A 15,313-nucleotide genomic window follows, 5' to 3' on the forward strand; every position below is an offset into this window, starting at 1 on the left:
AATCATGATAATGACAATGGTTATAGTTTTTTTTTTTTTTTACTAAATAGTAATGGTGATAATTAAAGTAAATTATATAATTAATGATAGCGAGCCATAATATTAAGATAGTGATAATGGCAGAAGGTTTCCATAACACACATTCTCACTCCTTTTTAAATGTGTATTTTATAACGTGACACTGAAAACTATTATATTCAAAATTCAATATTGATTTTTCTAAAATTTAATAGTAATTTTTAATGACACATCAAACAATATGAAAATGAAAATATGTGTAACATTTAAAGGCTTCTTGATTGAGATTTTTGAATTTGTCAACAAAATTTGATTAACAATTATTGTTTGAGAGAAATATTGAATAATAAAGCAAAAAAACAATGTCTAATGCAAACTTGGTTTTCTTTTCTGACACCATTTTTTATTTCTAAAAATTGATATTTTACTTTTCCAAATGGGCTACTTAAAAAATATATTTTTTATTGACTATTATTTTTTATCGTACCAAATATCAAAAAATACAAAAAATGTTATTCAAAAATTATTTTACACCACAACAAACAGAGCTTTAGATGTTAGTTAATTTAGCCATTTTGTACTCTAAATCTTTTCGTTTATAATGTTAGGCTTAGGGTATGCTTATTTTTCGACCACCAACTTCTTTTCTTCTTCCTTTTTTTTTTTTTTTCTTGTATTTTTTTTTTTTTTCTCTCTCTCTCTCTCTCTATTAGGTTAAAGGTTAGGTTTCTTATGCTACCGAGGAAGGACAACAAGAAAATCCAGTTGCAGTAAGCTGACAGAAAGCTTTTGTCTTAATGATCTTATACTTTGTTTTTCTTGTTATTTTCTTGTGCCAAGTGGGGTCAGATCAAAATTTCAATGCTCCATATAATTCCCATTACTAGAAATAATTCATTCGATCAATTAACCAGTTCTAATATCTTCTGCATTAGGAAATTAGGAATGTTCAATTCATGAAGTTGTCTAGTAGGGCCATACAAGCTAACCACACCACTTTAAAGAGTTAGCAGTTTTGAGTAACTATCTGTCTATTTTGGACGGTTTTGAGTCTATTTTGAACATATTTTACTGTTTTTATATGAAATTCTATACCCAAATGATGTGGTTTTGAGCTATTATTAGCCACATCTGCCTACCCTACCACCGTTAATTGTTCCGTCTTAATCGATTAACAGTTGTCAATGGTTAAGTGTTCAAGTGTGGTCTGTTTGTTGCAAAATCCAACTAGTTTCTACGCCAAAATGATGAAATTTGTGGAATTAAGGAGTATAAGAACCCCAAGGAAATTTATACCTAATTTCTAAGTTTTCAATGATATATATATATATATATATATATATGAATGATACAAGTTTAAATATTTTTTTTTTTATTATATTTTTTAAAAAAAATTAACAACAAAAGAAAATTGAAAGTGGCCTACCACTATCCAAGGTGGTGGTCCAACCAACTTGAAACCCAGACAAACTACCACTAAAACTCTATTAATGGGTGTACAATCACCTTCGAAACAGAACTAAGTGTTGTCCAATCACCTTTTGGTGTTGTGTGTGTTTTCATTTTATAGAAATTATTGTTTTCTTCACAAATTTAACCTCAACTAGCTTGATTGACCACATGATAATAACCTTAAGTTCTAATTGCCCAAATTCAAAATTCATACATTTAATTAAGAGAAAAATGCTCTACTATTCTTTTAGGTTTTTTATTTAATAAAATCACTTTTAATTATTTTCTAAAAATTGTACTATTATACAATAACTTTTTAGTACCCGTTCCCTTAATGTTTTCACAATGATGATTGACACATGATCATCAGACTGTCATGTCCAATAAAAAAAGTAAACACATATCTAGACAATCCAGTCAACTAGCTTTTACTTCTGACAAACACCTTGTACATGCCATAACATTAACACGTAAGCCAAAACCTCAAAAAAATAACACATCAACTAGAAATTTTTTTTTAAAGAAAAAAAAAATCCAAAAAATTGCAGGAGGGTGGTTGCACCCACCACTATGTTGTGTCAATGAATGGTCACGTGACAAACCCCATCTATTATAAGAGGGGCAAGCTATGCGACCATCTTTTCTGCCATAGGAATGGAGTGGTCGAACAATCACTCTACCTATTATCAGATGAGTGATCACGTGACCACCACTCAATTGTTGGAGGGAGTGGTTGCACAACCACCTCTTATGATATATGGGTGCAACCATTCCCTTTTACAATAAATGAGTGCCCACATAGCCATTCCTCTCATAATAGATAAAATGGTTGGGCGGCCACCCTCCTTCCCACAATATAGATGGGTCGGCAGCCCAAGCAGCACCCTCCCCATAGTAAAGGGTTGTTATGGCTGACATGGCACACTTAACATGGTTTGTCCAACGTAAGCCATCTAACTGGATCATCTAAACACATCATGTTTCTTTTTTATTGGATATGCTATAGCCTGATGGCCCTAAAAAGTGAAAGGAAAGCGGTACAAAATGAGGCATTTAATAATGAGAAATACTACTCAGCATTCTCAATTAGCATTTTCTATCTTTTTAAATTTTGTTTTTGTTTTTCCTTTTTTTTTTTAAATAAAAAATAAAAAAACAGGTGAACGTAAATGTGCCTCATATACAAAAATACTAGGAGAATGCTACTTGCAAATGCTGAGTAGCATTTCTCTTTAATAGAAGCTTCATGACCAAAGAAAACAGGATCCCAGCCATTATATTTTCCTCCTACATATACGCATCAGCAAGAATCAACAAGGAAAGAGACAGATAAATAAACAACAAAGAGCTCGAAATCAACGCATGGTATATAACTTCCAAAAGCATAAACCTTAACAAAAGTCTCAAACAAAACAAATTCCGGGAAATATGCAGTACTGGACTTGGATATAGTTTGGCTACAAACGTAATATAAAAAACATAAAGCTAGGGTTTCATAATTAACCACTGCCTCCACTAACAAAACTCCTTGCACAGGAAGCCGCTTGCTTACTTCTCTGAAGAATTGGGTCCCCGCTTTTTCCCGAATCCAACGACTGTAAGAGAAACCAACAAAAAGTCATAGATTTAGGGCTATTTATTTTGGTTGAAAGATATATACAACTAACATATAAAAGCGTTTTCTCATGTATATTTCCTGTATACTTAGAGTGTTAGGCTTTTGATGATATCGCTATTACTTATAAAAAGAGAGAGATTGAACCCTTAACCTCGCCCCATGGCCCCTTTTATACGAGGAAAGAGATACCCATTTGATCCAATGGCCACTAGGACATTTCAAATGACTAGAAAAACTCTTAATTTGATATGTATAGCAAACCAGCCTTAGCTATCCATAGTTCACGTACATTGACCCCACAACCTATATGCCATCACTGGCAGCTTAGAATTCTAAACCCAGCAAAATCAGTAACAGACTTGTTAGGTGAAGAAATTTCAACAATGAGCAGGCAGTGAGACTGTTAAGTAATTCAATAACATCAAAGCAAAACCTACAACCTACATGTTATCACAGGCAACCTATAATTCTAAACCAAGCAAAGCCAGTAACAGAACTATTAGGTAAAGAAATTTCAACAAGAGTAATAATATTTAGTAGACTAATACAACTTGATAATGTGACAGTGAAAATCATTTATTGGACCATTAAAGATTTTTTTTTAAAAAAAAAAAACTAAGAATTGTCTACCACGTCATACCAATTGAAATGCAATCATATGATAGTCTACTATATATCATTACTCTTTTAACAATGAGTAGGCTGTGATACTGTTGAGTAATTCAATAGGATTAAAGATAGAACTACAATTTATTTCAAAATAGATGTAAATATACAAATGGTCAGGCCAATATTCTTCTCTCCTTTTTTTGTTATGTTTCTGTTTTTTCTAGTGTAAAATGTTGAACTCCAGTGTTTATTAAGATCTGTGTATTTAGAATATATTTTGCGTTAAAAGCATAGATCAATCAACATCGAAAACATTGGGTATTTGGCCCTTATATCCAGAGGAACTGGATCATTACTAGTGATACTTCTAGTTCAAATAACATTTGGTGATCTGCTACGACTATTTCTACAGGCTATATGAGCTGCTATAATGATGCCAACATTCCACAATGCTTGCAATTCAGGCCAAACATCAATAGGCCATTGAACAATATTATTTACAGCACAACCATCATCATAATCATTAACTAAACTAACAACATTTTCTAAAACATAATCACTACATCTGACATTCACAGGACACCCAATAAAACTGGTAAATGCAGTAATAACGACACTTCAATCTTTCCAGAAAAGGTTTCATTTATTGCCTTTTTTCTTTTCCTGAGAAACAATCACATAAAAGTTTTCCCAATTTTTTTTTTTTTCACTTCAAACTTCAAAAATCAATGGAATTTTTATTCATATAAAAATGAGAGAGAGGGTAGAGGGATAGAGTGATAAACTGACCGGCGGTGACGAAGCGGCGATTGTACTGCATGCGCTTGTGGGCGCGGCCTCGCGGCTTCTTCTTCTTGTCCTGCTTGGCCACCTTTGGGGTCTGACCCCTCACCTTCCCGGCACGTGCTAGCGATCCGTGAACCTTACCTGCTCACAGGTCACACACCGAATCAAAATCCTCCATAGAAATATTTTCAATTTATAATCATAACCATGATTTCAATGTATGCTAATATCAATAGATAACTCAGGCAAGAGAGGCTCTGCTTACCCATGATTTAGTCTTGCTATTTCTTTCTCTGATGGACGCGCCGGAAAAAACACAGAAAAAGCGACCGTGTGTTCCCTCTTTCTTCTTTCGTTGTTCTTTTAGGGTTAGGGTTTCGTGCGAGCATATAAAGTGCGTGTTTGTTGAGATCAAACGGCTGAGGATGGTTTATTCGTAGCGAAATGAGATGGCTCATACGCTGTCGTTTGCATTTATGAGGAAAATTGCTGCGGTCTTTAGTTTTTTTTTTTTTAAAACATATAAATTTCTTACATTTGTAATAATTTCTTCAATCTAATTTTTAAAAGTGTCATTTTTTTTTAACTTATAAAAAAGGGCAATGTTATGTGCTCTTTTAGTGTTCTCCTGTATCCTTCTAACTGTGATGTGACTTTTAAAATTACCATTGAATTTGAGATTACTATTATTAACTTTTAATCTATTAGTAATTTTAAAAGCCATATCATAATTAGGGAAAAATGATCGTCTCCAGTTTATTATGAACTGGAGAATATCTAGTTAATGGTCAAGATCTCTTTAAAAAGATCATAATGCCATAAATAAAACATTTGTCCCATTAATTAAAAAAATAATAAAATATTATATATTTTTTAAAAAAATTATAAAACATAATTATAAAAAATTAAGGGGTAACTTCAGTAGCCGGCCACCCCTTAGGAAAAAATGGGGTGGCCAACCACCCTAGATCAATTTTTTTTTTTTTTTTTTATTTGGCCCTTGGGGGTGGTTCGGACCGTTCAGTCACCCCCCAACAGCCATGGGGTGGCCGGCCACCCCCTAAGGTGGCAATGGGTTGGTCAGCCACTCTTTAGTTTTTTAATTTTTTTAATTATAAATAATATTTTATTATTATTTTAGTAGTGAGACGTGTGTCTTATTTAGGGCTTTAGGATTTTTGAAAAGCAATCTTAACCTTTAACTGGATATTCTTCAGTTCAAAATGGACTGAAGATGATTCCTTTCCACAATTAGGAGAATATCATGAGAACACTAGAAGAGCACCTAGTATTTTCCTATAAAATATGTCTTTTTTTTAATAGTATATGCATCGAAAAGAATTTTTAGAGAAAATTTAAACATCATTCTCCTGTCTTTAATTTTTTTCTCTTCAATTTTTACATGAAAAATTTAATGATTGATTTTAAAAAAGTTCATTGAAAAAAAGAAAAAAAAAAGTAGCAATTCTTTATTTATAATAACATCAATGAAAAAAAATATTTTTTTAAGAGATACATGACAGTTTTAAAAATTAAATTGAGAAATTTATCCCATATAATTTATAGGAAATTTATATCTTTTAGTATTTGTTCAAAACACTAAAAATAAATATAAAAAAAATTACCATATGTACTCGTTAGGAGTTCACGTAGCATTTCAAAAAAAAAAAAAAAAAGTTACACTTAGGGTTAATGACCAAATAACCCTGTATCCCAAACTACGAACCAAAAGCACTGTCTTCTTCCTTTCCCGCCGACTCGGGAAGGCCAGAGCCCAAAATGGCGACTATGCCGAGCCATAGCCTCAGGCACCTGACCACCACGCGCCCATGGCTCCGAGCTTTTCGCACCTCATCAACCATGGCCTCTTTATCCTCTTCGTCTCTCGCTGATGACTCGGCCCGTGCGCAACAGCCCAGCGCCACAGAGCACAGTCAGCCCAGCAAGTCATACTTCCCGAAGCGAGGGCAGAGCTTGGAGCTGGTGTGCGATTCCCTGGCTTTCAAGGGGAAGGGTCTGTGCAAAGTGGCGGACACCGGGTTCGTTGTCATGTGCGACCGTGCACTCCCTGGTGAGCGATTCATTGGGCGCGTCACTCGCAAGAAGGGGAACTATGCTGAGGTAAATTTTGGGCTCTGTTTGGTTGCTGAGAAAATGTAAGGGGAACGAAAAAGAAAAAGAAAATGTAGGTTGAGTAGCTTAGTACCGGTTTCTGGGGGTTGTACGCGTGCAGACGAGATCGAGGGGTGGAAATGAGATTGTACTTATTATGCAAAATTGGGTTAACTCAAAAGGAAATTAAAATGATAAATTTTTTTTATTTTTTTTTTTTTTAATCTCACTCTTTTGCTGTTTTTGGTTTCAAAGCTGGGAAGGCTAAGCTAGGTAGTTAAATTGGAATCCTGTGCAATACTAGATTAAGAATTCTCTTTTGTTTTGATTATTGTTCATGGATTTCTTTACTTTGTAATGAATTCGTTTCAAAAGATGAACGCCGTTGCTCAACAAAGCCAAGTATTTCTATAAGGTTCTGTTGCATGAATTCTTTCGCTTTCTTAGGTCTTAAAAGCCAAGTACCAGTAACAATATCATGTTTTCATTCTTCACGTGGAAGCTGCTGGTGATCGAAATATACAATTTTTAATAGCGATTCCACTTGTATCAGTTCTGATTTTTTATGTGATTGCGCTTATAATTCACAGGCTAGGGATTTGTGTATTCTTTCTTCGTTCTCTCCTAGTTGTTCTTTTGCTTTTGAAAACTTACAGTGACTTCTCTTTTTTTTTCTTATCAATTTTTGTAAAAGTGCAGGTGAGTAAGGTAAAGACAATATCTCCTCACTGGGACTTTGTGGATGCCCCTTGCGAGTATGCTTCTTATTGTGGAGGATGCAAAACACAAAACCTCTCTTATGAGGCTCAGCTTAGAGCCAAGGAACAACAAGTCTGTGACTTGGTGATACATGTTGGCAAGTTTTCAAGTGAGGAATTGGAATCCCTTAACGTCATGAAGCCAATTGTTCCCTGTGATATCCAGTTCCATTATAGGAACAAGGTTAGCACAGAACATACAACTTGTCAATTTGGTTGTTTCAAATTTGGTCGCATGCAATAACTCTAGTAGTTCTCTTCTCTTTTTAGCAAATTAAAAATAACTCATATTTGATAGCGAGACCTGCAGTTGGCCCTTGATTCTCGCCAGATTGCAACTAAGATTGTACTGGAAAAATTGTTTTGCCACAACCATACTCTAATGGTGTTGTTTGATTTTAGGTTCTTTTGTCTGAAGGAAGATATGCCTCAAACTTCAAATAGAATGTTTTAAATTGTTAAATCGTGTGTTGGCTCGTTAATTGATCACTAGTTCATTTGTGGAAATCAAGTAGATAAAAACAATCAGTGTTTAAGGATGAAATGTGGAGATTCTTGAGCTAGATACTGACATGGTTTTATAAGTAAAAACCATATTAAACAATTGCTTTTCTATAATGAGAGCTATTCATCTATTAACAGCCAGTGTTTTAGGCATGCCAACTCCCAACCATGTTATGTTCAGTCTTTCCTATTTCAATCACATAATTTTTTAACATGTGATTCATAATTGTTGTATAATATTCTTATTTGACTATATATCTCACTCCAAATTGCTCTTTCTAACTGGTATGTACTTTGCTATTATGAAAAAGTCTAGGAATAGGTTGGCTAAAGATTATAAAAGTACTTAGCTGCTACTTTCCTGCTTCTGCAGATGGAATTCTCATTTGGATCTCAAGAATGGTTACCTAGAGGATCATTATCAGAGAAACAAGATACTAATGGGAGCTATGCACTCGGACTGCATGCTCCTGGCTTTTTTGATAAGGTTCTGAATGTCAACAAGTGCTTACTGCAAAGTGAGCCAGCGAATATGGTGTGTTGTCTTTTCTTTATGTTATTAATTAGATGCTTGTCCTTCCTGTGGACACTTCAACTTGGATGTGTGATTAATTTCTAAAACTGTTTTGACTTCGTCACATATTTGAGTTTTATTGGTGTGGAAGGAAAGTGTTTTCTTTGTCAAAGAAGTAATGTGGTATTCCGTGTCCATCAATGAATAGGATTTAGAGTCTACAAATATGCTTCTAAGGATTTGGTGGTGTTGGCTTAAGATAATTCTCCAGATGGAGAGTAGGGTGGCAGTTCTTTTGAGACTCAAAGATGCTTGTATTGAAACATTCACATACTGTGGTAGGCTTTAGAGGCTGAAAGATGCCTTGTTACTTTTAAGGTTGAAAGATGATCAAGTCTGTGAGTTGAATATGAGTTGAGAGTTTATTTAACTGACATGAGTTGTTTGAGAGTTTATTTATTATTTGAGTGTGAGATCACTATTAGGTGTATAGTGGTTTTGAGATTGTGAATGTGTCACGTTTTTTTAGTAGAGAGTGAGAGAATGAGTTGGTATATAGTCTTTTGGTTGGTTTCTGTTTGTGCAGCACTATGAGCGTGTTTGTGTTTATGACATTTTTGAGGGTTATAGGTGTTGTTTCCAAGAGTTGGTCTTTGTAACTTATATCGCTGATAGTTGATTTTTGTTGGCGCTGCCCATGGATATAGGCATAGGGAACCTACATTAAATCTTGTCTTGTGTGAATGCTTTTCAATTTATTATTATGCCACCTCAAATTCAAATATATTGGTATGAAATCTTCCATTGTCTTGACAGCATACACCACTCAAATCGAGGATTCCCCCGTATTAAGCTTTTCTTTGTATTGATATGCATGGCATTACAATGTTGCAATGCACCCAACATCCATTATACATAAGTGAGAATCAATATGGGAATATAAGTGGCCGTTCATAGTTGTCTACTTTGAGGGAAGTTTGTAGAAATCTACTTTCCATGACATCTATACTTGCTAAGAGGTGGCAACTTTAACACCAAACACTGCAGTAGAGTATATTGAGGCATTGCACTTTGCCAAAGAGTCCTTGGGACAGGGCATGAGGGATGTCCTTTCCATCATCCGTGAGAGAGGAAAGCAAGATCATAGTAGGGCGACAAATATGTTGATAATAATGATTTCAAAGTTGAAGTGCAAGAGCTGTGAGTTTTTTTCTTTCTCTTAACATTGTGACTGAATACAACTAAGCTCAATCCAGCTCAAGTTCGCAGTATGAATGGAAGCAGCTAAAGACCCATTCCCAATACTGGTCATTTATTGTGGTTTATATAAGTTTATTGCAATATTGCTGCAGAATAGATGGTAAGCTAGTGTATGATGCAATGCAAACCTATGCATCTTTGTCTTAGGTTGTTAAAAATATGACTGCCCAAGTCAATTGTTCAATAGTACCGAGTTTGTTGTCCACAAGTATATGGGTTGTATTCCTCAATTTCTAATGAATTCTGAGTTCTCTCTACGTTCTGTAAATTTTATTTTTTTTCGCAACCATTCACTTCCCGTGCTATGATTTTCAGGATTTATCTTCTTCATCTACTTGTTTTTAGCTAAAAATTTACACCTTTATTTATTATTTGGCTAATTAGTTTATTACTATGTCCGGGAAATTTGTTCTCTCAAGCTTTTTGACTTGCATTCTGATATATAGGTTCTTGCAGCTATCCAAGATTGTTGGAGAGATCCACAACTAGGTCTTTCTGCTTATGATGTTCATTCTCATGCTGGATTTCTTAAGCATCTAGTACTAAGAACTGGAAGGTACTGTGTTTTCTGTAACTTCTGTTATATCTTGTATAATCAGGTCTTTTTTATTTCCAGTATTAACTTGATGTAATTTTTATCTTTGTATTCACATGCTTGCATTTGAAGATGCATGTACTTGCAACATATGGACTCTTTTTAACAATGGAATAGTAAAATCTTAGTTGTCATGGGAGGTATGAAGAATTAAGAATTGTTTACTGAAGCAAAAATTTTATCGGAACAGAGATACAAGCCATTGATAGTCTTATGCGGATATAAATAATAAATTGGTGAAACTAATTATTTCAAATTTGATCAGACATTGAATTGGCTTAAAGGAATCATAGGTCAAGTATCAATTTAAAATGTTTTCCTAACCAATTGGTAGACAAGAAACTTGAAATTTCAGTATCACTTGATGTAGTTATGGGTTGTGCAATATATTTATATTTATTTAGTTGAGATTGTTGAATGTTTGATCAATATATTTTCAGGATTAGAAATTTTGTCGATTGAAGCTTTTATCCTCTGGTTAATTCTTCAATCATAAAATGGTTCACAGCATATCTTGTTATTTGTATGTCCATGGATCTCTATATTATCATTGCAAACCCTGTCTTCCCTTTCTATTATGGTAATTCTTCAATCATATAACGTTTTCAGCTCAATACTTATATATTTATTATATGTGTTCCAGGGATGTGAAGACTGGTCTGCCTGAACTTATGGTTAATTTTGTGACCTCGTCTTACAAGCCAGGGCTGATGAAGCCCCTAGTTGAGAAAATTTTATCCATTCCTGAAGTGGTTTGTATGAAATATTTCTAACTTTATTTATGCTCTAATATAACTTTTGTGTTTTACTTTAGACCATGCCAACTTCTGGTCTACTCAAATTCCTTAATTTTTTTTTTTTTTTGGGGGGGGGGGGGGGGGGGGGGGTGGGGGGGTGTTGGATCACTATGATTTACCCCCAATTCAAACAAATTAAGTGCAGTTGATTCCAAAAGACTCGGTAAAACCAAATCCAAGCAGGCTGGTTAGGTGATCCATCCCACAACGATTCATTGACCATGATTTATTGCTTTTTGCTTTTTCACTGGGAGAGGGGTGGGGTTTTGGTGATCTCTTTTTTCAGATTATCAACTTGATTAGTTTTATTTTCATTTTCTCATTTTTCAGTCCACATTGTCACTGCATTCATTTGATTTATGAATTCATACTTTGCTTCTTTTTTTTTTGTTTATGCCAATAGGTAAGTGTGATGAATAATGTAAATACCTCTGTTGGTAACACATCAGTTGGGGAGGAGGAATACACTCTGTATGGGAAACCTAGCATCACAGAAATTTTAAGGGGGCTTACGTTTCAAATATCAGCCAACTCTTTCTTCCAGACAAACACTAAGCAGGTGTGCTATGCAACTGAAGTTTGATTCACTACCAGCCCATGCTTGCTTTCATACTATTTTGCTTCAAATTCTTGGTTAAGTTTCCCAGTTTGCTTTGTGGATAATCCATGACTAAAATCAATTTCACTGTTTAGGCAGAGGTTTTGTATAGGCTCATAGAAGATTGTGCTGGTCTAAGAGGGGATGGATCAGAAATTGTCCTGGACCTGTTTTGTGGCACTGGCACTATTGGTTTGACTCTTGCCAGAAAGTAACTCTCTCTCTCTCTCTCTCTCTCTCTCCATTTCGCTTGAAGTATTGTGAATATGAATCAACATGCCTTTGTTGAGCATTTGTCAGGGTCAGACATGTTTACGGATATGAAGTAGTTTCTCAAGCCATTGCAGATGCTTGCTTGAATGCCAAGCTGAATGGTATCAATAATGCCACATTTGTCCAAGGGGATCTTAATAAAATTGATGAAAGTTTTGGCAACAATTTTCCTAAGCCTGACATTGTCATAACAGGTTAGTGATGTGTTCTTTTACGTAGCTTCACCTCCTTTTGCATAACTTCTGACGCAAACTGTTCCAACTTGGATGAATCTTGGACCGTATAAAGTTCTATTTCTGAAAATTGTTTTTAAAGCATTAGAGATAGGTTGTTAACCAGTGGAGTGCATTTCCATTTCCTTGTAGGAATTGATTTCCTGCCATATATTGTATCTGAAAGATGTATCTCAGGTTATTCACCGTCTTACCACGGGAAAATGTTATGCTTTTCTCATTCTGTTCAATGTAGAGATATCAAAAAGCATATATTTGACCCATTTTTCATTTAACATGTGAAGCAGTTTCCATGCAGCATTAAGAGTCAAAACACCATGCCTTGCATGTCTGAACTGAAACATATTGCTCCATTATGTCCTCTACTCTTCATGTCCACTTGCTTGGTGCACCTTTGATGTCTTCGGCTCTATTTTCTGGTCCTCGTTTTGAATGAGTATGCAGCATTGTCTCACTTTGTTTTATTGTATTAAACCGTGCAGATCCAAACCGTCCAGGCATGCACATGAAGTTGATTAAATTTCTGCTAAAGCTCAAGGCACCACGCATAGTTTATGTATCCTGTAATCCTGCCACATGTGCGCGTGACCTTGATTATCTATGTCACGGCGTGGTATGTGTCAGTTTTTGACACCCCCCCCCCCCCCCCCCCCTTTCTCTCTTGCTCTCTCTCTCTCTCTATAGTCATATGATGTTTTGAAATTGTTTTGCAGAGAGAGAAAAATATAGAAGGTTGCTACACGCTAAAGAGACTACAACCTGTAGACATGTTCCCACACACTCCTCATATCGAGTGCATTTGCCTGCTGGAGCTTTGCTGATCATCCCCAGTTGTAACCATGGTTTTCACTTTTCAGTAGTTTGTAGGCATTCATTTGCGCTTGTGTTATTTCATTCTTTCTTACTACTATGTTATTCAGATTAAATTTGCAATTTTGTGACCTCAGCTGGCAATCAAAGGTTGATGAAACTCCTTCTGAAGTTACTAAATCATGAATCTCATATCGTGGATTGATTTTCAATTTTTTGTATTGTATGTATCAATATTATATCCTATATCATAATGTATTTAGGCATCTTGTCAGGCAAAAAATTGTAATTTCATAAATGTATTAACCATATACAAATTAAGTATATAGTAAAGATGATTATTAGAGTAATGCGTCCCTTTTGTATCCCTCTAAAGATGATGTACCTCTTAAAATCACTATTAGCCTTGTGATTGTTTACTATTGAATTCTGATCAAATGATGATTTTAAAAGCCACCTCATTTTTTGAGGGATACAAGAGACAAAAAAGACCTGTAAAATTACTCTTATTTATTATGTTTCATATAATTACTCATTTCATGTTCCCATTATTTTAATTCCTTCGCTCTCTTTTTCTTTTTTTTCTTTTTTCAGTCTATACTAAACTACTCTAGAGACGTGTATAAAATTTTTCAATTTTTAGAATCCTTTGTATAAGAAATAAGAGAAATGCTATTTCTCTATTTTCTATCTCCATTCATATTTTTTTTATTTTTAAGAGAAATGCTTGGCTTCATTAAAAAGTTCATATTTTGGCCATTTTAATCTTAGGTGGCATGACCCCTTTTAAAATTAATAGATTTTAAACAATAAAAAATGAAAATGGGTTATGCCACCTAGGATTAAAATGGCCAAAAGATGAACTTTTTAATGAAACCAAGTATTTCTCTTTTCTTTTTCTTTTTTAAATTCACCATTGGGTCTGTAGAATTCATGTGAGTTTTATAGATCCAATAATCGATATGAAAAAGAAATGGATGAGAGATGGATAAAATGATAAATAGCATGTCTGAAGAAATTAACACTCTCAAGAGTGGTATTACATTGTGTTTCATTTAGATGCTAACTTCCTAATAATTTTTTTTTTTTTTTTAAACTAATTAACATCCTAATAAATTTGAAAGAGTAATGCCATATATTACACTACTATTCTACTAGGTAGAAGGTGACATTGTTAATCTACTATTGATTTTTTTTGTTTTTTTTTTTAACAAGAGTAGATATTTGAAGTAGAGAAATTCTAACTACTACACTATAATTTCACTCTCATCCCACTATGATGTTGTGACATTGCTCAATTGTTCTTCTTCTTTTTTTAATAAAACATGGGTTAATCAAATGGTGAATTGACAATACCACTTCAGCATGGTAGGATTGTGATGTGGTATATAGCATTACTCCTTAGAATAATAATTTTACTTTTGAATTTCAATTTCCCACTCTTCTTTTTTTCTTTTCTTTTTTTTTCGAATTAAAGAAGGCAAGAAAAAGCAACCAAATTTACTACTTTACCTAACATGACCCTAGTAACATTTGCCTGTTAAAAGCCAAAGATAGAATAGGCCTAAACGGTAGGAACTGCAAGTGTTCCATTAAGTCTAATTAAGTCATAACTCGACCTAATCCCATCAGAACATTAGTGTGACCCAATATGGTTTATACTAATCAGGCATGGAGATTCCTATTATAAGGGTCAAACTCCATGCCTTAGTATTTACCTAACCATACAAGAATTACCTTGAAGCAACTAAACCAACACCTTCAATGATTCACTCTTCTTATTTATTTATTTTGAAAGTTATCTTTTATTACTTCTCATTGCGTGTTTTGACGGTCTTATATGAGATCTCTTAATTTCTACTTATCGACGAGATTTTAGTCACATAATGAAATAAAAATATTAGTTTTAGAAATCATATGTACAACTAATAACACATTTAAAGCATTAAAAAAAAAAACAACTAATTTAAAGACCTCGGTACTAAAAAGTTATTTAACCCAATTTTTTTTTCTTTAAAAAAAAAAAAAAAGTATATTGTGTTTTCATTTTTTAAAACTAGTTGTTGCAAATTCCTTTCATTTCCATGTTGGAGGCAGTCAAATCGAGAACCTTTGAAGATTTATAAATAAAGAGATTTTACCCGACTCCAGCACCTCGATAGTGCGCTTGACGACTAGAACCGAGCCCTCGAGCTGGGAGGAATAAACTCTGTATGGGAAACCTACCATAACAAATATCAGCCAACTCTTCCTTCCAGACAAACACTAAGCAACTGCAGGTTGATTCACTACCAAAGCCCATGCTTGCTTTCATACTATTTTACTTCAAATTCTTGGTTAAGTTTCCCAGTTTGCTTTGTGGATAATCCATGACTT

At 34.3% G+C, this 15,313-nt stretch overlaps 2 protein-coding genes across 3 annotated transcripts; one reads left to right on the plus strand and one right to left on the minus strand.

Annotated features, from left to right (window-relative positions):
- Positions 1–2,804: 2,804 nt before the first annotated feature.
- On the minus strand, positions 2,805–4,886 carry LOC148584834 (small ribosomal subunit protein eS30z/eS30y/eS30x). Its single transcript, XM_088517749.1, has 3 exons — positions 4,749–4,886; positions 4,487–4,624; positions 2,805–3,065 (listed from the first exon to the last, which is right to left on the minus strand). The coding sequence occupies exons 1-3, from the start codon at positions 4,750–4,752 to the stop codon at positions 3,019–3,021; spliced, it is 189 nt and encodes a 62-aa protein (XP_088373875.1). The 5' UTR covers positions 4,753–4,886; the 3' UTR covers positions 2,805–3,018.
- A 1,307-nt stretch (positions 4,887–6,193) lies between these two features.
- Positions 6,194–13,149, plus strand: LOC132188686 (RNA methyltransferase family protein). Of its 2 annotated transcripts, XM_059603212.2 has the most exons (10): positions 6,201–6,604; positions 7,295–7,537; positions 8,231–8,392; positions 10,078–10,187; positions 10,870–10,978; positions 11,427–11,582; positions 11,717–11,832; positions 11,922–12,088; positions 12,610–12,740; positions 12,841–13,149. In XM_059603212.2, the coding sequence occupies exons 1-10, from the start codon at positions 6,263–6,265 to the stop codon at positions 12,946–12,948; spliced, it is 1,644 nt and encodes a 547-aa protein (XP_059459195.2). In that variant the 5' UTR covers positions 6,201–6,262; the 3' UTR covers positions 12,949–13,149. The 2 variants fall into 2 exon arrangements, with proteins under 2 accessions (XP_059459196.2, XP_059459195.2); XM_059603213.2 differs by lacking the exon at positions 8,231–8,392 and having other exon boundaries at positions 6,194–6,604.
- Positions 13,150–15,313: the final 2,164 nt, after the last annotated feature.

Source organism: Corylus avellana, chromosome 6 (genome assembly GCF_965113065.1).
Source record: "Corylus avellana chromosome 6, dhCorAvel1.hap1.2, whole genome shotgun sequence".
NCBI classification, from domain to species: Eukaryota; Viridiplantae; Streptophyta; class Magnoliopsida; order Fagales; family Betulaceae; genus Corylus; species Corylus avellana.